At 46.5% G+C, this 21,115-nt stretch overlaps 5 protein-coding genes, 1 long non-coding RNA gene and 1 other non-coding gene across 7 annotated transcripts; 5 read left to right on the top strand and 2 right to left on the bottom strand.

Moving 5' to 3' along the window:
* Nucleotides 1-115: 115 nt before the first annotated feature.
* On the bottom strand, nt 116-186 carry TRNAG-GCC. The gene has a single exon. It is a non-coding gene; the product is annotated as a tRNA-Gly (tRNA).
* Nucleotides 187-330: 144 nt separating this feature from the next.
* LOC9648832 (cyclin-dependent kinase F-4) lies at nt 331-3,257 on the top strand. Its single transcript, XM_024681175.1, has 16 exons — nt 331-474; nt 598-1,023; nt 1,081-1,159; nt 1,224-1,292; nt 1,345-1,434; nt 1,483-1,621; nt 1,675-1,777; nt 1,824-1,943; nt 2,000-2,108; nt 2,165-2,230; nt 2,283-2,351; nt 2,402-2,471; nt 2,526-2,560; nt 2,618-2,672; nt 2,730-2,805; nt 2,870-3,257. Exons 2-16 carry the CDS (start codon nt 998-1,000, stop codon nt 3,036-3,038), a joined length of 1,275 nt encoding a protein of 424 aa, XP_024536943.1. The 5' UTR covers nt 331-474; nt 598-997; the 3' UTR covers nt 3,039-3,257.
* Nucleotides 3,258-3,370: 113 nt separating this feature from the next.
* On the top strand, nt 3,371-5,650 carry LOC9648831 (protein KINESIN LIGHT CHAIN-RELATED 1). The gene is made up of 3 exons (XM_002976355.2): nt 3,371-4,338; nt 4,433-5,382; nt 5,453-5,650. The coding sequence occupies exons 1-3, from the start codon at nt 3,700-3,702 to the stop codon at nt 5,598-5,600; spliced, it is 1,737 nt and encodes a 578-aa protein (XP_002976401.2). The 5' UTR covers nt 3,371-3,699; the 3' UTR covers nt 5,601-5,650.
* A 436-nt stretch (nt 5,651-6,086) lies between these two features.
* LOC9648830 (alpha-L-arabinofuranosidase 1) lies at nt 6,087-9,284 on the top strand. The gene is made up of 17 exons (XM_002976354.2): nt 6,087-6,348; nt 6,420-6,474; nt 6,558-6,751; nt 6,827-6,954; nt 7,020-7,164; nt 7,240-7,309; nt 7,385-7,530; nt 7,602-7,647; nt 7,705-7,757; nt 7,826-7,970; nt 8,032-8,150; nt 8,207-8,281; nt 8,336-8,439; nt 8,488-8,544; nt 8,620-8,815; nt 8,877-9,014; nt 9,091-9,284. Exons 1-17 carry the CDS (start codon nt 6,208-6,210, stop codon nt 9,223-9,225), a joined length of 1,947 nt encoding a protein of 648 aa, XP_002976400.1. The 5' UTR covers nt 6,087-6,207; the 3' UTR covers nt 9,226-9,284.
* Nucleotides 9,285-12,584: 3,300 nt separating this feature from the next.
* Nucleotides 12,585-13,854, top strand: LOC112348569. Its single transcript, XR_002993108.1, has 5 exons — nt 12,585-12,747; nt 12,795-13,095; nt 13,182-13,418; nt 13,470-13,642; nt 13,700-13,854. It is a non-coding gene; the product is annotated as an uncharacterized LOC112348569 (long non-coding RNA).
* Nucleotides 13,855-13,975: 121 nt separating this feature from the next.
* LOC112348511 (pentatricopeptide repeat-containing protein At4g14820-like) lies at nt 13,976-14,878 on the bottom strand. Its single transcript, XM_024681174.1, has one exon. The coding sequence runs from the start codon at nt 14,876-14,878 to the stop codon at nt 13,976-13,978; it is 903 nt and encodes a 300-aa protein (XP_024536942.1).
* A 557-nt stretch (nt 14,879-15,435) lies between these two features.
* Nucleotides 15,436-19,120, top strand: LOC9646563 (probable helicase MAGATAMA 3). Its single transcript, XM_024681369.1, has 20 exons — nt 15,436-15,545; nt 15,596-15,752; nt 15,828-15,961; nt 16,010-16,183; nt 16,246-16,431; nt 16,479-16,514; nt 16,574-16,656; nt 16,713-16,763; nt 16,809-16,920; nt 16,978-17,083; nt 17,144-17,241; nt 17,295-17,405; nt 17,457-17,549; nt 17,598-17,651; nt 17,704-17,762; nt 17,813-17,897; nt 17,955-18,320; nt 18,383-18,505; nt 18,564-18,650; nt 18,717-19,120. The coding sequence occupies exons 1-20, from the start codon at nt 15,453-15,455 to the stop codon at nt 18,945-18,947; spliced, it is 2,439 nt and encodes an 812-aa protein (XP_024537137.1). The 5' UTR covers nt 15,436-15,452; the 3' UTR covers nt 18,948-19,120.
* Nucleotides 19,121-21,115: the final 1,995 nt, after the last annotated feature.

Below are 21,115 nucleotides of genomic sequence, written 5' to 3'. Positions count from 1 at the left end.
ATTGATCGATTTTTACAGTCTTGGAATGAAACCATTAGCAATCAAAGAGATAAACCTTCCAAGAACAAAATAATGTATTGAAGCCAACAAAAAGATTATTCATGTGGTGGAAAAATGCACTGCCCGGGAATCGAACCCGGGTCTGTTCCGTGGCAGGGAACTATTCTACCACTAGACCAGCAGTGCTCGTATGTGTATAGAAGCCCGCAAAAACATTCTTTGATATTTAAAAGGGAATAGTTTTACGCGCAAAATAGTTTTCGATTTCCACATCGTTGCTTTTGACGGCCCAATCCAACGGCGGCACCACCAAGAAAAAAATTCACTGTCCTTATTAGGGCTGGCCAGGAGCAAGGGCTAGGGTTTGGCGGCGTCGGGGGGTGGGGCAACAGTGCAGCAAGGCGGCGGCAGGCATCAATCTCTCCAGGCGCCTCCAGGCGCCGGGCTGTATCGGCTCGTTTCACAATTCCTGGGGTAAGTAGAGCAGCAGTAGCGCCCAAAATTCTCGCCCTCTAGAACTCCTCCTCGCTCTTGGCGCCGATTTTCTCGCGGCAAGCTTGCTCGAATCAGCTGGCTGACGGTGAATTTTACTTGCAGAATTGTGGTGCCTGAGCCCATGAGCATAGAAGGAATGCCAATCATCTATGGTGTTGGGCGGTTTGCACCGCCTCCAATTGTTAGGCTGGCGAAAGGGGGCATAGTTTGGACGGGACTAGGAGGGCTGTTGATGCAGCGTCATGGATGAGTCGTGCTTTTGGCAGCAGTTGTCCTGCTGCGATGACAAATCGTCATGGTTCTGCCGGTTCTGAAATGGACGAAGCTGCTCGATGCGTCCTAGGCTCTAGTTTTTGCGGTTTAGTCCTCCGGGATGGAGGATCTCGGTACCCGGCTCGCAGATGGAAGACATCGTTAGAACGTACTTCAGATATTTTCAGCTACCGTATTTATGTAGAGGGGGGTTTCAGCAGCTCAGGAAAGGCCTAATCGTAACAGTTGAATGCACAAGACCTCAATCATGCAAAGGTATGTCCTCCTTCTTTGTTTCACTGGAGCAAACAGCGATTTTGTTGTTCTTTCTAGGTACAAAGTAATCAAGCAATTGGGGGACGGTACTTATGGAACTGTTTGGAAGGCTGTGAATAAAGTTACTAATGAGACTGTAAGTGGAATCCGTCTTCCATTCCGTTTCTTCTCTGTACTAAACTTGGGTTTCGTTTATTCAGGTTGCTATAAAAAAAATGAAAAGAAAATACCTTTCTTGGGACGAGTGCATGAACCTGAGGGAGGTGAAGGTTTGTGTCCTTGAAATTTTTCTTGCTGGCCTTATCTTTTCTCTTCTTACAGTCGCTGCGGAAGTTGAACCATCCGAATATAGTCAAGCTGAAGGAGGTTATCCGGGAAAATAACGAGCTATTCTTCGTTTTTGAGTATATGGTATTATATTTCTGCTTCCCATTTTCGGCGACTCACGTTTACTTGCAGGAGTGCAATCTTTACCAAATGATGAAGGACAGGCAGAAGCTTTTTCCAGAAGCAAAGATACGGAATTGGTGCTTTCAGGTGTTGCAGGGTCTGGCTTATATGCATCGCGAGGGATACTTTCACCGAGATCTGAAGCCAGGTTTGTCTTTTGTTTATCTCTACTCGCTCTTACCTTGTTTCTTTCTTTTGTAGAAAATTTACTTGTTACGGTCGATGTTATCAAAATTGCCGATTTTGGTCTTGCACGTGAAGTGCGGTCTCGGCCACCATACACGAATTACGTCTCTACTCGATGGTAGCTTCTTTTGTTGTTCGTTGCGTAATCTTATGCATTACCTCAGGTACCGTGCCCCGGAGGTGTTACTGCAGTCGTCTCTGTACAACTCTGCGGTCGACATGTGGGCAATGGGTGCTATCATGGCTGAGCTTTTCAATCTCAGGCCTATCTTTCCTGGCGCTAGGTAATTTCGCAGTCTATTGGACGCTATCGCTTACCATTTTTTTACCATCTGTGCAGTGAAGCGGATGAAATATATAAGATCTGTAGTGTTTTGGGCAATCCATCTCAAGCTACTTGGCCAGATGGAATGAAACTTGCAAAATGCATGAATTTCCGCTTCCCGCAGGTCTGCTGATACTCTGCTTTATGATCATGACATTCTAAGAAGGATTCTTTTTCCAGTTCGTGCCAGCTAATCTTTCGGCTCTTGTACCTTCCGCGAGTGCTGAGGCGATTGATCTGATGAAGGTAGAAAAATCCTTTCGAGGTGTGCTTGGTCTTAAAAGTGCCACCTTGGCAGGCAATGTTCGCTTGGGATCCTTTGAAAAGGCCGACGCCATCGCAGGCCCTGCAACATCCGTTTTTCCAGGTTTGTTCTTTATCCATGTTTTGTACCGAAGCAATAAAACCTTTGTGTAGGTGGGTGCGTGTATACCACCCTCGATTCCGTTCCAGGAACTTCGTGAAAACAAAGTAGCTCTTGCAAAAGGTACTGTTTCTGAATCCACTTTTTCTTGACTCATTCCGATCGTCTTCTTCGCAGTTACATCTCAGCCTGTCAAGGGTGAAGTGACAGCGGTATGTTCGTCTTTCTCGTTTTCCCTTTCGACTTTACTAACTATGAATCTCGTGCAGGCCCGAAGCAGCCTCATAAGGCAGGCGCGCTACAAGCCGTTCGTGAATCCATCTGGTAAGCTTGTCGCTTCTCGCCGTTCTCTCCTTTTATCCCTGACAAGCGGACTCACAGACGTGTACCGGGCTCCACCTCCAGCATATGTGTCGCCTCTGTTGAATCCAACCGATCTCAAGGATTCGTTTAGGAGGTCTGCTCGTCTTTTTTATTTAAACTCACCGCACAGAGAATCTAAACTCTGGATTGTTGTGCAGTCAGATTGCGCTTGGAGGAGCCGAGAAGATATCCTCACAAGCCAGTGGCAAGCAACAACACTGCAATGACTACTTCCAGTCAGTGAAGCCGCACTTTGGTCACGCTCCCTATGGAGCGGCGGCTTTCGGCTACAACGATTTGGCTGGAGTGCCTCCTTCTAGGTACTAAGATTTGGAGAGTGGTTTTAAGTTTGATCTCTGCCAGGCCCGGCGTAAGCATAAGTCCTCTCCTGCGAGAAGAGGAAACTAAACTAAGGTGCTTTGATACTAGAGGAAGCATTCTCTGATTTGATGCTGGGCTGGATGGAGATGGTGGTGTGGTTTTTAAGAACTAAATAAGCTGGGAATGGAAGTGCTTTAATGTTTGTGAAAGAAGTTGGCTGGCAAACAATGTCTTGTAGCAAATGGAACATTGAATTTTCTTGCTTCATGCCTTTCTCTATTGGCCAGAGTGTGACATTGTACCAACATGGCCAAAAGAAAAATATATCCTTGTCGCTAGAACGAAAGGAAAAGAGTAAGAGTGTGATCTTTGGCTGGGTTCCACTTCTAGCCTTTAAAAATGCGATTTTGATAGTAATTCATGGAAGATTCAAGCGATAATCAAAAGTTGCAAAAGTTGCATCGTGAGATGGAAAGAAGAGATCCCAACCACATTGGTGTTGATTGATGTGAAAATAATTGGAAACTTTCTTCAAAGTAATTGGTGGATTGACTTGCAAGGGAGAGGGAAGAGAAAAAAATCCTTTTCTAGAGCTGATCTGTGCTCTTCCAATGGGTGTACCAATCCACGGGAGATCTAGCAGTGCTGGGCAGTGAATTTCGAGAGAATGGAGAGTAAGAGCGCAGATTTCAAGGACAAGGAGAACACGAATCGCGGCGCCAATGCCAGGATCACCAGCGGCAGGAGGAGCAATCCACCGGAATTGCCGCGGATCGTGCCTGGCAGCCCCAACAAGCCGCCGCGCGGGAGCAAGGAGACGATCCGGAGGAGCTCCAACCCCAAGGGCCAATCCCCCGCGCGATCCTTCGCCCCAATTTCCGCGGCGGCGCTCAAGAGCCTCTCCAAATCCATCAGCGGCGCCACCGCTCCGCAGAGGGCGCTGGACTACGCGCTCCAGGCGGTGAAATTCTTCGAGGAGGACGAGCAATCGGGCGGCAATTCGATCGAGCTGGCCATGAGCCTCCACGCGCTGGCCGCTGTCCACTGCCGGCTCCGCCAATTCGGCGACGCCATCGCCGCGCTGGAGCGCTCGATTAGGGCTCCTGACGCTGGCCGGGGCACCGAGCACGCGCTCGCGATCTTCAGCGGCTACATGCACCTGGGCGACACCTATGGATTGATGGGCCGGCACCCCGAATCACTCCAGGCGTATCACACCGCACTGGATCTCCAGAAGAAGGCCGTGGGCGATCGAGATCCCGGCGTCGCGCAGACTTGCCGCTATCTCGCCGAGGCCCACTTGCAAGTAAGCTCCAATTCTCGCGAATTCTCCGCGAATTCGCCTCCCCGATCGTCGCCCTCCTCTAGCCCTAATCGTTCGTTCGTTCTTCTTCCTCTAGAACTTGGAATTCGACGAGGCCGAGGCAATGTGCCTGGAGCTGCTCCAGATCCACGCCCACATCGGACGGCCGGGATCGGTCGAGGAGGCCGCGGATCGACGGCTCATGGCGCTCATCTGTGGCGGGAAGGGCCAGCATGACGTGGCGCTCGAGTACCTCGTCCTTGCCAGCATGTCACTCATCCAATCCAACGGCCACGATCTCGAGGTGGCGGCCGTGGAGGCGAGCATTGGCGACACCTACGTTGCCCTAGGGCGCTTCGACGATGCGGTGTTTGCCTACCAGAAGGCGCTCACGGTCTTCAAATCCGCGAGAGGGGAAGATCACGCGTCGGTGGCGTCAATCTATGTGAGTCTCGCCGATCTCTACCTCAGAACAGGCAAGAATCGCGAATGCCGCACGTATTGCGACACGGCGCTCAAGCTCTTCACCAAGAACGAGGGTTTGATCCAGGGGAGTAGAATCCCGCGGCAGCAGCAGGCGCTGGACGAGATTATCAGCGGATTGACAGAGATCGCGGCGCTGTATGGCGCGCTGGACGAGCCGGAGCGCGCGATCCAGCTGCTGGGCAGCGTGCTCGACGCGATCGAGCCGGCGGCGCAGTATAATCTCGGGCAGCAGAGCGCCGTGGCCGCGATCGAGGCGCAGATGGGGATTCTCTACTACGTTCTTGGAAAATTCGGCGAGGCGCTTGTGACTTTCAAGAGCGCGGTGATGAAGATCAAGGCGGCGTCGCCGGATCAGGCTTGTTTGCCCGAGAAGAAGATGGTGTTCTTGGGATTGCTGCTCAATCAAATGGGGCTGGCGTGCGTGGAGCTGTACGAGATTGTGGATGCCGGGGAGTGCTTCCAGGAGGCGAGGAGCTTGCTGGAGCAGGCGTGTGGGATCGATCACCCGGACACCATCGATGTGAGCATGAACTTGGCGGCCACCTACGATGCTCTTGGGAGGTGGGATTTCGTTTCTTTTGGTTTGGTTTGCAAGAGCTCTCCCTGATCTTGGTGAATTGGTGTGTTGCAGATTGGATGAAGCAATCATCTTGCTACAGAGTATCATCAAGATCAAAGAGGAGAAGCTTGGAGTTGGGTGTGAAGAGATTGAAAGTGAGAGGAAGAGGTTGAATGAATTGACCAAGGAGAGAAGTAGACAAGTAAACCCTAAACCTTAGAGTTATAATATACTTTTTCTGTTTTAAATATGTTTTACTACTAAAGTGTATTCTTAAACTTGAGTTGAAAGTTATTTTGAAAGTGATTGTTTATCAATTATATTGCACGTAATATTTATTAATCTGCATGTTATTAAATATGGTGGACTATAAACAAAACGATTATAAGCAAATAAAGATAGTGAGAAAGGCACATGAATAAGAATGCACTTTTTTTAATTCATTAAAACTTTAGAGTTAAGGTTCTTTGAATTTAAATATTCCACAAATTTGGTTACTTAGTTAACTTCTAAACTGTATTACTTATAATATAGATACTTATTAAATTTTTGTTATATATAATAATAAACTGAAACTAAAACCTCCATTATTTTCTTATAAAGCCCTTAAATTCTTAAACTTTTTATTTCAATGTCTATCCCATTCGATTGGAAGGACTAGCTGACAAGAAAAGGAGTCATTCTGGATGACTTTTACTCAATTGCCCGATTGTGATTTGAGGAGCCCCGAAGAGAAGGGCGTCGTCCAAGCTACGACAATGTCCATGTTATATAAGCACAGTAGCGTTTGGGTAAGATAGATAGGCACAAGATAGGAAGAAAAATCCATGGAGCTCCTCCTCTTGCTGCCGCTTGTGATTTTTCTGTCCATCTATTGCGCCCATGGCAGATCCATCACCATGCATGTCCTCTCGGATGAAGGCGATGGCACGCCCATACCAAGCACTCTCTTTGGCATTTTTTTCGAGGTAAAGTCTATTCGTTTCTTCGTTTTGGGGCCATCGCTAATAGCTATCGATACGTTTTCATCTTCGCCCAGGAGATCAATCACGCTGGAAACGGTGGACTTTGGTCTGAGCTCGTGAGCAATCGAGGTTAGAATACACCTCTCTCTTCTTTTTTCTTTTTTTTCTATTTTTTCGACCACTGGTGACTTTGTGAGATTTTGGGGATCAAGGCTTCGAAGCTGGTGGACAAAACACACCCTCCAACATTGCGCCATGGACCCCGGTTGGAAGCTCCTCGGATGTTTTGCTCGCCACCGAGCGTGCTTCTCCGTTCGCGAGAAATCCCATCGCCTTGCGAGTGGAGGTTTTGTGCGATAGCTGCCAGGCTCCTGTTGGTGTAGCCAATCCTGGCTACTGGGGAATGGTGAGCTCGCTTTCATCTTCTCAGTTCTCCGAATTCTTTGGTTTTTTTATGAGTTTGTATTGGATCATCCTATAGGACGTTCGTGCTGGAGACGAGTACAAAATTATTTTCTGGTTGAAAGCAGCCACATCCAGCAGTGTCGTTGTCTCCTTTGTATCTTCCGACAGTTCTGTGACACTGGCTCAAAGTGACACGATCAACGTGTGAGTTTTCTTTTGGTTTGATGGAACTATTTGTTTTTCTTTGTCTAACTTTGTAGAGTTTTCAGCGATGGCACGAAGGGGTGGACAAAGCAGGAGATCGTCTTGAAAGCACAAGCCACAGATCATTATGCCCAGCTGACAGTCACAAGCAAAGAAAAAACAGTCTTTTGGATTGATCAAGTCTCCGCGATGCCTGTGGAAACTTACAAGGTAAGTTAGTCTTATAAAAACCAAAATCAAAACGAAGCTCTTATTCCTCGTGCTTTTCTTTCCTTCTGGCTCCAGGGACACGGATTTAGAAAAGATTTGGCTCTCATGCTCGAAGAACTCAAGCCTCGCTTCATTCGATTCCCAGGTTTGCAGCTCAAATATTTTGGCCAGCTGAAATTCTCGAGATTTTTGTGTGTGTCTGTGATATCAACTTTGGCAGGAGGATGCTATGTTGAAGGTGAGAGACTCCAAAATGCTTGGAGATGGCGAGCCTCGGTTGGTCCATGGGAAGAAAGGCCCGGCCATCTCGGCGACGTGTGGGGGTACTGGTCCGACGATGGAATCGGCTACTTTGAGTTCCTCCAAGTAAGTTTTCTAGCGTGGAAGTTTGTCTTGCTTCCAGCGGACTCTAACAGGACAAGTTTCTATCATTCTAGCTTGCAGAAGACTTGGACGCATTGCCAATATGGGTGTTCAACAATGGTACGCAAACAAAGAACTCTTGACAAACTTCCAAGCATAACTTTGATTCTCTATCAGGCGTTAGTCACACGGATGAAGTTGCTACTTCACTTATTGGACCTTTCGTCCAGGTACTACGTCGTGAGATGTATTATAAGCTTTAAGCTTTTGAGGAGATTCTGATGGTTCTTGCATCCAGGAAGCTCTGGATGGACTGGAATTTGCTCTTGGCTCCAGCTCTAGCAAATATGGAGCATTGCGTGCTCAGATGGGTCATCCAGAGCCTTTTAATCTCAAGTATGTCGCGATAGGAAACGAGGACTGTGGAAAGCAGTACTATAGAGGTAATGACTCTTTCGAGTTCTTTATTTTTGTTCTTCTTTGATTGGTCTATCGAATGAGCAGACAATTATCTCCAATTCTACTATGCCATCAAGAAATACTACCCCGATATTAGCATTGTCACAAACTGCGATGGATCATACAGACAACTCGACCATCCAGCCGACCTCTACGATTTCCACGTACAGAAAAAAGCTGACTTAGTACACATACATGTTTTAATGCGTGCTTTTCTCAGATTTATACGTCCGCTAGCAATCTCTTCAATATGAATCACCAGTTCGATAAGATATCTAGAAACGATGGACCAAAGGTATAGCTTTAGTGACGTTCTTCCCATTTCTTACTGTTTTCTTCGATTTTTTAGGCGTTTGTGAGTGAGTACGCGGTCACTGGCAACGATGCTGGCCGCGGGAGTCTCTTGGCTGCACTCGCAGAAGCAGCATTCTTGATTGGCATTGAGCGAAACAGGTAACTTCCATTAGAAATAAATTTCGAGCGTAACTTTTTGTACCATAGTGATGTTGTGCATATGACAAGCTACGCTCCCCTCTTTGTAAATAACAACGATCGCAGGTATGATAGAAATTTTTCAAGAACTCCAATGATTTTAATCAAGGACTATGCACTGGCTTTGGCACTTGATTATAGATGGAATCCAGATTCTATAGTCTACGACTCGTGGCAATCGTATGGAACGCCAAGCTACTGGGTCCAAAAGTTCTTCAAGCTCTCAAGTGGAGCTACACTCTTACCCTCCAACATTACGGGCAGTACCAATGTTAATAGCGTGGTAACTTCGGCAATTCGTTCTTCAGACACAAACGATCCATCCATCATCGTAAAGGTGAGCAAAAGAAAAGTTTCTTGTTTTCTTTTGTATAATGGATGGATTCTTTTCTGTTAAGGCCGTGAACTTTGGAAACAAAGCAGTGGGGCTTAAGCTCAACATTGATGGATCATTCTGGAATTCCGCAAACTCCACTGCTGTGATTCTCACGTCAAACAACGTCATGGATGAAAATTCTTTCAGCAATCCCACGAAGGTCAGCTATACAGAAAAAAAGAAAGAAAGTTCTTAGTAAACTTTCCTGTGTCTTGATTTTTCCTTGATTTTTCCAGGTGGTTACCAAGACTGTGACAATGTCTGGGAAAAATCAAATGGGAATAACGTTGCCTGCTTATTCCTTCATGGCCATCACCGTTCCTTCGCTGGGCAGCAACTCGAGAGATAGCGAGCTTCACTCTGATATGTAAATCCAAATGTGATATACGCCTGTATTAATCAAATTCATGCTAAAACATTATCTTTGAGATTTCAGTGTTTAACATATATTCTTTTTCCTTCAAATATTCCTTTTTCCCTTTCCTCGGTTTTATATAAGTTTTCCCCTAGGGAAACTGAGATGACAATGGAGAACCCTTTTTCCAATTGGAGGCAAACGGACGCTGGCAAACAGGTGGAGAGCATTGTGAGGCCTCTCTTCTCCTACTTTCACCTCAACACCGACTCGCTCGCCTTCTATCGCATAACATCCCAGCGAAAGGTCGAAGTTTGCGATCTGAGGTGGAAGATTTGGCATCAGGCTGTTCGTCACGTCCTTGAAACGCCCACACCTGATGTTGTGCTGCTCGCAATATTTGCAGCTGATTGCTATGGGCAGAACCTGCCACCCTTTTCCTTTGCCTTTCGAGTCGTTGAAGAAATGTTTCGTAACCATGGGGTACTAATATGTTCAATGTTTTTTTTGTTCGTTACTAACAGTATCGCTTCTGCAGGAATGCGTCATCAACACAAATGAGACTGAAGAAGCACTCACAGGTATGTATTGACTCTAATGCAGATAGTTGTTTCTAACTTGGTGATGTTTTTTCATCCAGCCATGGTGGAGGCTGTCTCGAAACTCCCCTCCACTTCCATGCCGCAGACAATCATCCAAGACGCGGCTCGGCTCTTTGACATGACTGAGGCAGTGTGTGATCTTGTTCATCTCTGGCTGCTGGTTCAGCTCCAGCACAAGACTTACGCGCAATCGATCGAGTGGCTGGTCACCCTTGAGAAGCAAGCACAAGACGCAGATCCTTCCACCCGCGAGAAACTACACAGCGCATTGCTCATCTTTGCAGAGAACTCCACCTCTTTGGATCCACCACTGGAGGAGCTGACCGAGGAACTCATCAAGTGGTTTGACACTGTTACGAGGATAGATTGCAAGTCCATTGATCTCACAGCTGCTGTTCATCAGATGTTGAAGGTATGTATGTGCTAGTTAATCTTGATCGAAGTTCCTATACTTTTCTCTGTGTAGGAAGTGATGGCGGTAAAGTACACAGACTTGGGCGATAGCGATGCGATCAACGACTGGCTCGACAACCACTCACAAGCCCACCACCGGAGCCAAGATGCTCGGCAATCATGGTCTTATCAGTGTATTATTGACGTGAGCAAGACAATGGGACGCTTGCTCTACACCTGGGTAAGAACCACGAAAGGCAAGATTGACCATGCAGAGCTCCAAAACCTGTGCGGCTCCACCGTGAGTTCATTCGTGGAGCATGTCAAGCTTCATGCAGACGTCAACGATCAAGCTGAAGAGCTCATGTATCGAGCGGCAGCACAAGTCTTTGGAGAGGCGTTTTGTGGTGTGTTTGTGAGCCTGTGCGAGAATGCTCGCTGGGAGGAATCTAGAATGGTGGAGCTCTCACTCGAGGAGCTCCAGGCAATACGAGGGCGAGCTTGGAATGGGCAGTATGTTGTTCCCAACCCGCGCCTGGAAAACATTGGCAAAACTCGGATGGTTCATGTGAGCGACATGGTTCTCTACTTGGTTGATGTAAGTATATTTATATTTTCGAACTTTTATTCGGATTTTCTTATTTGCAGCTGATTTATGAAGACAAATACAAGGAGTGTTTGGCTATTCAGCAGAAATACTGGCATATAGACTGTGAGTTATTATTATTGTTATTATTAATTTTCTTCGACTATACTTGTTAATACAGGTAACTTTATGCTGTATTGCAATAACTGGGATGTGTATATTGAGGAAAAAAAGGGCGTTTACTTGTTAGATAAATGATCAAATATTCAATATTTATAATTTATAAACTTTCTTAAACACTTTCTAGTATATTCTTTTTTATTCTACCATCTAATGGTTGATAAAGATTAATCTTGTGTTTATAAATTATAAACACGTTTATAATTATAAAATTTTGTTTGATCAAATGGATTAAGAAGTAAGAATAACATTACTATTAAGCAAACCAAGCGTTGCTACATGCAAAGTGTAGCAAATTATTTCTTAATTTATCATACAAATTAAGACTTGATGAATAATTAAATAATTACTAGAAAAAATATCATTTGTCAATTATAATAGCACATTGATAATCTTTCTGGCTCAAAATCTAATCATCAAGGCTACATAAATTATTGTATTGGGCAACTGATGCATTGCACATGAGATTTATTATACAACTAGAGGATCTATAGCATAATATAAATCAATTTCCCTTTTGGAAGCCATTGAAACTTGGTCGAGAATCAAAACTATTGAAGCTTGCATCAAGAATCAAAATAGCAAGAAATAACTCATGTGGCAAGCTTGTGAAAGAATAATCCTTGGAGTCAATGAGGTTTGACATTCCTAAAATAATGATTATACATATATTTGTTCTAGTGTATATGGATGGAGGTTAAGGGATTTTTTATAGGATCACACAATCTAAGGCTAAGCAAAGTTATCGTGAAGTTGCTCTTGTGTTTGACAATTACTTTTAGTTAGCTATGGAAAGTGGTGAACTTAAAGGTAAATTGTGTTTGAGAAAATGATGATTACATCTAAACCCAAATAGTTTCAGGAATATTCATTAAGGTTTTCTAAAGCAAATATTCTACTTTCTTTCAACGGCTATAAAAGCCCTTTAATCTTGTGTTTCTTCTTCGTATGTTTGGAAAGATGGGGGATTGCCGACGCTACACTCGACTCATGGCGCGGAGGGGCGTGGAATTTCTTCGCAGCGGGCCAGTGACCCGGCAGATGTCTCGAGAGCCTCGACCAGCGGCGCCGCTTCCTGCGGCTGCGAATTGCGATGATCTTCGCGAGGAGCGCGCCGGCAACCCTCGGATGAGCGCTATCGATCTCTCCCTCAAAGCCGCACCCTTTCGGCGGCCTCGAACGGCTCGAACACGGCTGCCTCTATCAGCGAATCGCGATGATGCTGCTGGCGAGAATGAGAATCCTCGGAGGATGAGCGGCGTCGAGCTCTCCCGCAAAGCATACCCCTTTCGTCGGGCTCGATCGCAGAGGACGCGGTCTCGGTTTTCCCCTCGCAACGATGGTGTCCGCGATGCCAGCACTTCCGGTGGCGATAGCGGCGACGCTGGCATCGGCGGTGGCGGTGGCAGCAACGCTGACGAACTCGGACGAGGAGATGTAGCGGCAATGTGGGCGGAAGTAGGAGGCGATGTAGCGGCAATGTGGGCGGCGATGGGGGCGCTGGCCGAGGCCTCCTCGAAGTTCTTGAGAACGTATACTCGTGGTGCCATAGCTTAGATATCGTTGTTTCTGTCACGATATAATTGTAAGAGCTGCTTCACGATTTTAGGGTATTATAGTAGCGCTCGCAGCGCGACGCGCTGAGTGAATCCTCTCACAGCGAAAGGGGCGAGCAATCCGGCATTTCTTGAGCTTCCGCAGCTTCATCTCGGAGCGCAATCTCTTCCACGGCTGGATTAGTGGCGCAGAGCATCGGGCGCGAAGGATTCAAGCTGAGGTAGGTCTTGTATGCCGCAACTTCGTCGTTGATCTTGATCGTTCCAGCGGCATCCATCCAGTGTCGTTCTTGATCGCGCCGGAAAACACACAAGTAAAGATCGATCGAAAACCCGGAACAAAACGAAGAAGTTTCGACATCGGCCTCCTCGGACAGTTTCTGGTAACTCCAGTCTTGCGTTTCTCAGTCGTAGAGCATCCACAAGAGCGGCATCGTTCGAGTGGATTCTCCCGCAAGAAAACCGTCATTCCATTTTGCAGGCTAGCTCCGTTGCTGGGTGATGTTCTGCCTTTTGGAAGCTCCAGAAGATTTTGCTCTCTTGTGGATCCGGCTGGTGTGTTTTCCAAGGTAAGTGAACTCTCATTTCTTTCAAGTTTGTTTTTCTTGTTTATCTCCCGGCTTTGTGACATTCCTCGTATTTTTGTTTTCACCAGGCTGTGAAGACTCGTGAAAAATGCTCAACGCACTAGCACGTATTATCGAATGCATCATCTGTTCTGTCCAATAGATTGCATTGTCTCAGGCATGCATCACGGGTTCGAGAAAGAAGTTTACGAGCAGCAGACTGCTCGGGCATGGGTATCGCCATCCCAATCGCTTAAGATCTGGAGCTGAAGAGTTGCTATGCTGAAGTCCAGGCTGCTCGACTTATCGACGTGGATGGCTTTCAGGTACTTCACAGACTTGGCGTCTTCGTGCGTAAATTACGGTTCATCTTTTAGGGACGTGAGAAAGCCGGAGCTATATTCTTGTGTTCGAGCGAACAAGAAAGACCACTTCGCCAAAACGCTGCTTTTGTGGCAGCCCGCTCTCTCTATGGACCAGATATGGAAGAAGCATGTTTAAACGTTTCCAAAAAGCTGGGTACAGCACACAATATCGAATGCATCCTCAGGTAAGCATCCAATCCGCCCAATGCATTGCCATTGTCTCACGCATATAAGCATTTCAGATTCGAGAAGAGAGTTTTACGGAGGATGGTGAAGACCGAGCGAGTGTGGCATGAGTACTCTTGTTCGTTTTCTTTGACATCGAAGGCCGCGAAGCAGGGAGCGGCTCGTACATAAACAGTGACGGAACTGACACACTGTGGATGGTTTCCAGGTACTTTGACTTAGTTTGCATCCCGGCCGATGACGGTGTTATGCTTGTTACAGGGAAAGCCATAGCTATATTCTCTTGCGTGCGTGCGAAGAAAGATTATCAGATCAAGAGTATGCAGCTAGAATCAGTCCAGGAGAGAAAGCCACCCAGCCTTTCCAAGTAGATCAACCATGCAGCCATAGTGATTCATTTGTGGGATCAATCCATAGTCATCACACATCCTCGTCAGGTACTCGAGCCCATCTTCCAAGAGCCCAGCATTGCCACAACCAAAAATCACTCGCAACGAAGTTACGTGGTCGGGTTCTATCCCTTCCAAGCTCAACTCTAGCAAGAGCTCCACGGTTTCACTGCCATGCCCGTTATGGGCGATCATGGCATTCCAAGGGACAAGATCTTTTTTCACCGACTGGAACGTTTCTCTTGCTAGAACCAAGTTGCCACACTTTCCATACATGTTTACAAGTGCGTTACCAAGGTTTGTGTCGAGTTGAGACCCATAGATTCTCTCGATTCTTTGGTGGATGTTTCTTCCTCGTGTAAGGCACGGAAGGCTAGCGCAAGCATCCACCGCTCCAATGAAAGTCACCGAGTCAGGCTTTATACCCTCCAGATCCATCTCTCTCAAAAGGGGAGAGCTTCTCTCCCGAGTCCTCTCTCGGCAAATCCACACAGCATGGCCGAGCAGCATTCTCCGGAAGACTTCGATGGCTTGGGCATGCTGCTTGTTCTTGGCCATGGCAGAAACCATGGCATTCCAAGACACCACATTTCTTTCTCGCATGCTCTCGAAGACCAAGGACGCATCTTGGGTGCTGCCACACTTGCCATATATCTCCACCACCAAGTTCTGAATGAATCGGGGTTTTGGGGAGCTGGAGCTCGCAATGCAAGATCTTGATATTGAGAAGGGCCCCTGCTGGCTCCTCGATGAGCGAGCAGGGGCAGCACCACTGCCAGACAGGACTTCGCAAAGAATACCGGATCTATGAGGCCTAAACATCACAATGGATGATGGCCTTTCCATCAGGAGACACCAATTGCAGCAGCAAGATTGCCTACCTTAACCCTCGAGCATTTTTTCACTCGTCCATGCAATGATATCCTTCTGTGTAGGCATCCTTGCTGCATGTAGAGCTTCCTCCATAATGCGCCCACTCTTGTCCATCTCACAGCAGTGGCAGTCTCGCCAATTGCGCGCCCACTCGTGCCCTCGTGTTAATTGGATGGTATGGTAATGGTGATGGGCAATGACATGTCAAGAGCTCCATCGTTCGAGCAGCGTTTCTTTTGTTACTCTCTTTTTCCATCGTCTTAACAGAGAACTTGCATAGAAGAAACGGAGCTTGCCGAGATGAACAAGATGGTGATACCAGTGGCTTTGTAGCTCCAGAGTGAAGATCTTTGGCTTCTCTCTTTCACAATCTGGAAATCTAGTGTTCCAACTTGTCTAGCTCAATCGCCAACTCAGCTCACGTGCTCAAAATTTCAAAAAGTCAATTCAGTCAACCCAAAGTCAATAGACAATCTTCGCGCCAAAAACCCTGAAAGGATATACCAAGTATCCAATCTTAAACCCTAGTGTTAGGGCTTTTGGCGCGATGGACAAGGCGTCCATTGTGGCGTCTCATCACACCAAGCTCCAGAAGATCTTGCTCCGGTGGGATTACATCCAGCTGCTAGCTCAATCCAAGGTAGTGTCGCCGCGTCGCAGGAATTCAATCCATAGGATTCTTGATTTCAGGCTCCAGAGACGAAAAAGAGGAAGAATCGCGTGTCGGCGCCAGTGCTGCCCACCGTGCCTCAGACGTTTGCGAGCCTGGAAGACTACATTGCTGTGTTTGAGCCCCTTCTTCTCGAGGAATGCCGAGCACAGATCGTGAGAGGGGATGACGATGGAGGTAAAAGTTTTCTCATCGCTCTTCTTGTGGTGTTGCTTATAGCTTCTTTTTCTTTTTCTTTCCTTCTCCTCTTAGGTGCGGCTGAGTGTCACGTCGCAGCGCTCACGCATTGCGAGAAAGTAAACGAGTTTTACTCTGCCAAGGTTGCAGTTCGAGCAGAGATAGGCGAACTTTTCCCAGACAATGAGTTGATTCTCATCACGAAAGAGGTTAGCATTTCCTTCTCTTCTTTAGGAAGGTCTTAACCTTTCGTTCAGCCTTTAGGTGGTGCTGATCTTCCAAAAACTTACGCACTTGCTATGGTGGACGGGCATGAAGGGCTACAAATTCTCTCGCTTCGGCTTTACTTGGAATCGGACTCTTCGAACGACAGAGATGCGAGACTGCGACTGGCTTTGCAGGCGTCTGGATCCGGTTGGTTCATTTGCAAGGCAAGCGAGCTGACTTACTATTCAGTGTTTTCTTTTCTTTCTTACAGTCTTTGTTCTCCCAGCTTTGTAACTTGTCGACGATATCCAGGGAGTACGTTGCCTTGTGCTCGTTAGGCTCTATAGCCTTCAGTGATACAATCGTTTCTGCGAGCGCATCAGATGTCTCCGCTGGCTGTCGAACGATCCCCCGTGGACTTAAAGACTATTTACAAACCACGCATAACCAGTCACAGATTAACGCTATTCAGGTACTCGCAAGCAATTCTTATAGTCTTAGCTCTAATCTGGCAAGTAGGCAGGGCTTAGTGGTCAGCCCTTGGTGTTGATTCAGGTATGTACTTGTGTGTCGTTGAACTTTGCTCTCTTTTTCTTACTCGAAATGCCTTGCAGGGGCCCCCGGGAACTGGCAAGACTCAAACAATTCTTGGGCTCCTCAGCGTCATTTTACATGCAACTGTGGCAACCTTTTCTCAGTACGTACCCCTTCTTGTCTATTTGTAAGGCAAGGCCACTGATTTTACTTACACAGAGAGGGTTCGCTGCGCTTGCTACAAAAGTCCGAGATGTCTTCGCATGAAAAGTAAGCCACCTTGAAAGGAAACTAGAATGGTCATTGTCTTTGCAGGCTGGATCACTGGCTTAAAGCTTCGCCATGGCTGGGTGTTGGAAACCCACGCGATTTAATTATGCCGGAGGATGGTGACGATGGTTTTTTTCCTTGCGCACCGAACCAGTTTGTATAACAGAATGGTTTTGAATGATTCCATCCAAGCTTATGGTAATTTTCTTTGCAGAGAGCCGAAGTCGTTGGAACAACGCGTAAGCATCGCGCTCATGTTCTCGTATGTGCACCTTCAAACTCTGCTCTGGATGAGATTGTACTGCGACTGTTAAAATCTGGTACACAGGTATACTCTTTTTCTAAATTATAGAATTTACGTTCTCCTGTACGCTTTCCAGGTATTCGCGACGAAAATGGTGACAGTTATGTCCCAAGTATTGTTCGCATGGGCTTGAATGCGCATCACTCCGTTCAGTCCGTTTGTATGGATCACTTGGTTGGTGTTCGCAGCTTTTTATAAAATTTATTTATTTCACGCCGTGGTTCCAGGTTGATCAAAGATTGCAAAGCATCGACCGCTCAATGTCTAGTGCTCGAGGAGGGGGTGGTGGAAGAGAGAGGGAGCGTGTTCGATTGGCAATCCTTGAGGAAGCTGCAATTGTGTGTAAAGCTAACTCATCGCGATCTTTTTTTTCGCTGACACTCTTACAGGTCTGTTCGACTCTAAGTTTTAGCGGCTCCAGTGTTTTTTCGAGGATGAAACGTGGATTTGATGTCGTCGTCATTGATGAAGCTGCTCAAGCTGTAAGCTAGCCGAGATTTTTCCGCGTGTAACAATGTATGTTTTATCAGGTTGAACCCTCGACTTTAGTACCTCTAACTCACGGTTGCAAGCAAGCGTTTCTGGTAAGTGCTTCTGTACATCATAGCTTTATTTGTGGTTAATTTCTGAGTCCAGGTGGGAGATCCAATACAGTTACCGGCAACGGTGTTGTCCACCGAGGCAGTGAAGCACGGGTAAGTTCATTCTGTTCGATGACACTTAACATTTTTTTTCTCTCGACCAGATATGGAACAAGTATGTTTAAACGTTTCCAAAAAGCTGGGTACCCCGTGCAAATGCTCAACACGCAATATCGCATGCATCCTCAAGTAAGCATTCGATCCGCTTTATGCATTGCCATTGTCTCACGCATATAAGCATTGTAGATTCGAGATTTCCCGTCCAAAGAATTCTACGGAGAAGCTCTGGAGGATGGTGCTGAAGTGGAGCAGCAAACTTCTCGAGCGTGGCATGAGTACTGCTGCTTTGGCCCGTTCGCTTTCTTTGACATTGAAGGCCGCGAAACTCAACCTCCAGGGAGCGGCTCCTACATAAACAGTGACGAGGCCGAGTTTGTGTTGGTCTTGTATCGCCATCTTATCGCGTTATATCCCGAGCTCAAGGGCGGGCCTCACGTCGCCGTGATCTCTCCTTACAAGTACCAAGTGACAACGTTACGTACCCGATTTGCCGAAGTTCTGGGAAAGGATGCCGCTCGACTTATCGACATCAACACTGTAGATGGTTTCCAGGTACTTATTTCTCATGCTCGCAGATGATATTGTTTTTTGTTTATTTACTTGGTCTTTTACAGGGACGTGAGAAAGACATAGCTATATTCTCTTGTGTGCGAGCAAACAAGAGCAAAGGCATTGGCTTTGTGTCCGACTTTCGCCGAATGAACGTCGGTTTAACGAGAGCAAGAGCTTCAATGCTGGTATGTAGACTCTCTCTCTCGCTTTCATTTCCGTTTTTTTGTTCTTTTTGTTAACTAGGTCGTCGGATGCGCGGCTGCTTTGAGGCAAGACGAGCACTGGGGAAATCTCATCAAGCACGCACAGCAGCGAAACAGGATGTTTAAGGTAGTTTATTTTTATCTTTTTTTTCTCTTTGTTCTTTGTTCTTGCTTACAAGAAAGTTTCCAACAGGTCCAAAAGCCTTACCACGCGTTGTTTAACGAGGCGAGCTTAGCAGCCACAAAGAAAATGTCCGATGGTCCTCCTCTTCCAGTGCAAGAAGGCGACGCCATGGAAGTGGAAATGGAGCTTCCGTCTCACTACGATCTCGGTGAGGCCGAACAGCAGGACGAGCCGGGCGATGGAGGTGATGGAGGCGATGGAGGCGATTTTGGAGACTTCGGAAACGATGGCGAAGATTGAAAGCTGCATTTTTCTATTGGTGGCATACACAGCCTTGCCCCACCAAAAAACGTGAAATTCAACGGGTGTCATTTTGGGCACCTTTACACTGCAGAAAAACAACAACTCTTGCTATAAAGCATATGATGGAATACTACTACTAAAAAATTACAAAAACAAAAAAATACTTGGAAGATCTTTGTAACAAAAGTAAACTTTGGTAAAGTGGAATCATGTGAGGGATTTGCACTATAAAGCATTAACAATCACTAATGAATACTATTATACTAGAAATTTGATAACATTATTCATATAAAAGGTTTTTGTGATAAAAACAAACTTCATCAACCTTTGGTGCAAAATATAATGAGTAAAACACTAAAAGAAGAAAGGGGTAAAAAACTCATTTAAAGTGTTCAAGGGTCACAAAAAAGTCTGGAATGCCGCATAATTTGTTTTCATGAGGTAACTCTTCCGTTCCATCTTTCAGTTCTAGCTCTTCAAGTACAAGTTTGGTCCTGTGTGCCACCTCTTCGGTTATGTTTCAGTCACATGCCATAACCTCCAGAAGTTTCAAATTGATAGGTAGCAATCCCTTGAAGTGGACTATGCCATCTGAAAAGAAAATCAATGGAAATTACAAATTGGAAATAGCTTACCAGAGATCAAGCGTTGCAAAGCACCACATCTTACAATGACGGCCAGAAGAGTGTTTGTACACGTAAGAAGATTAGGATGCCGCCCAAGGAGGGCAGCCAGAAAGAGCAGCCATCGTGTCCTTTCATTACTCGAGTAATCCTGAAACTTTTTGTAGTGGCTGTAGGAAAACTGTCGGGAAATTTGACAATGTAATCAATCTCTCACCTGGATAGAACCATCAAAATTTCTTGGTCTTCTCCACTGAAAATACCCTCCAGAGTTGGTATCCAATTTCTTAAGAACTGTGGAAGCGTACTAGAATCACTATTCACGAGTTTAAAGTATGGGCAAAAGAATCAACAAAACTAACGAAGCTCACCTTAGATTAATCACCCATAGAACCTGTGACGGCGTAAATGCGTGAACTCCTTTCCTCTCCAGCTTCTTCACGGTGTAGAGCATGCATGCCATCCAAATACGCTCAGCTTCATTTGCCTGAAATAGACGATAAAATTCTTTTGGAAAACCACCTGTTAAACAAGGAATTCATTTACGGTGCCACCCAACAAAGTGCGTGAAGCAGCACCAATGCTCTCTCCATGTAAATCTCGCATGCCTGATCAAATAAATTTCGAGCCCTTCCAACACAAGAAAGCCGCAACACGGCCGGAAGCAGCGATCATTGCCATCGCACGACAGCTGGAAGCAGCGATCATTGCCAATCGCAAGGCGGCTGGAATAGACCCTCACCATCGCGGCATGGCCAGACATTACAATCGAGCCTTGCCATCGCAGCACCAGCATCGAGCATTGCCATGGAACTGCGGCCAGAATTGAGCAGCCTCCACCATGGAATTTCTGCCAGAGGCAGTAGCAATCAATCCATCTTGCTCTTCACTTGGTATTAGCGCCAGCGCCATGGGATTCTCCAGACCATTGATGCCAGGTGGGAAATGTTTCCTGGCGCTCTTCTCGCCTAGCTTCTTCTTGAAGCTAAGCTTTGCCACGGGCAATCCGCGCGGTGTGACGCGGGTGGCATGTAGATCGGGCATGGGAGCTGCTGTGTCGGCAAATGCACACATAGTCGATCGCTCCGCCGTCGAATTCCAGGGCCGGCTCAATCATGGACGGCTCGTTGGGGAGAGAGAGAGAGAGAGAGAGAGAGAGAGAGAGAGAGAGAGAGAGAGAGATTTCTTTGGCAGACGGGATTGTTTCTCGAGAACATCCAGATCGGAGGACGAGTTTGGTGTGCACGATCGTAAATTCACACGGACGGAGTCCATTCGATCAGAACGCGCTTCTTTCGCTTTTTTTTCCAGGTAACGGTATGATGTTTAGCGACTTTTGTAGGTTTTATGCTTGACGCAGTTAAGTTCCAAGCACATCTAGACCAACACAAAAATGGAAGGGTCTTTTATTGGCTCTCTTCGAAAGCAAGGTGGCTTCTTATCGTTTTTGTTTCTCTTTCTCTTTTGCATTCCATGACTTTGTTTGATTTGCAGTTGACGAGGAGACACAAGGTGCGGAGGTAGAGCTTGTCAAGAGTTCTT

This window comes from Selaginella moellendorffii, unplaced genomic scaffold, assembly GCF_000143415.4.
Source record: "Selaginella moellendorffii unplaced genomic scaffold, v1.0 SELMOscaffold_30, whole genome shotgun sequence".
Taxonomy (NCBI): domain Eukaryota; kingdom Viridiplantae; phylum Streptophyta; class Lycopodiopsida; order Selaginellales; family Selaginellaceae; genus Selaginella; species Selaginella moellendorffii.
This window is presented reverse-complemented; position numbering and strand designations above follow the sequence as displayed.

Bases quoted from the DNA above. Each gene is read 5' to 3' on its own strand.
- LOC9648832 (XM_024681175.1), top strand. From the start codon at position 998: ATGCACAAGACCTCAATCATGCAAAG. The intron at 1,944-1,999 runs GTAATTTCGCAG...CCATCTGTGCAG, and splicing joins CCTATCTTTCCTGGCGCTAG to TGAAGCGGATGAAATATATA. The intron at 2,231-2,282 runs GTAGAAAAATCC...CCACCTTGGCAG, and splicing joins AGGCGATTGATCTGATGAAG to GCAATGTTCGCTTGGGATCC.
- LOC9648831 (XM_002976355.2), top strand. From the start codon at position 3,700: ATGGAGAGTAAGAGCGCAGATTTCAAGGACAAGGAGAACACGAATCGC. The intron at 4,339-4,432 runs GTAAGCTCCAAT...TTCTTCCTCTAG, and splicing joins TCGCCGAGGCCCACTTGCAA to AACTTGGAATTCGACGAGGC. The intron at 5,383-5,452 runs GTGGGATTTCGT...GGTGTGTTGCAG, and splicing joins ACCTACGATGCTCTTGGGAG to ATTGGATGAAGCAATCATCT.
- LOC9648830 (XM_002976354.2), top strand. From the start codon at position 6,208: ATGGAGCTCCTCCTCTTGCTGCCGCTTGTGATTTTTCTGTCCATCTAT. The intron at 6,955-7,019 runs GTGAGTTTTCTT...TAGAGTTTTCAG, and splicing joins CAAAGTGACACGATCAACGT to CGATGGCACGAAGGGGTGGA. The intron at 8,545-8,619 runs GTATGATAGAAA...ACTTGATTATAG, and splicing joins GTAAATAACAACGATCGCAG to ATGGAATCCAGATTCTATAG.
- LOC112348511 (XM_024681174.1), bottom strand. From the start codon at position 14,878: ATGGAAAGGCCATCATCCATTGTGATGTTTAGGCCTCATAGATCCGGT.
- LOC9646563 (XM_024681369.1), top strand. From the start codon at position 15,453: ATGGACAAGGCGTCCATTGTGGCGTCTCATCACACCAAGCTCCAGAAG. The intron at 16,184-16,245 runs GCAAGCGAGCTG...TTGTTCTCCCAG, and splicing joins CCGGTTGGTTCATTTGCAAG to CTTTGTAACTTGTCGACGAT. The intron at 18,321-18,382 runs GTACTTATTTCT...GGTCTTTTACAG, and splicing joins ACACTGTAGATGGTTTCCAG to GGACGTGAGAAAGACATAGC.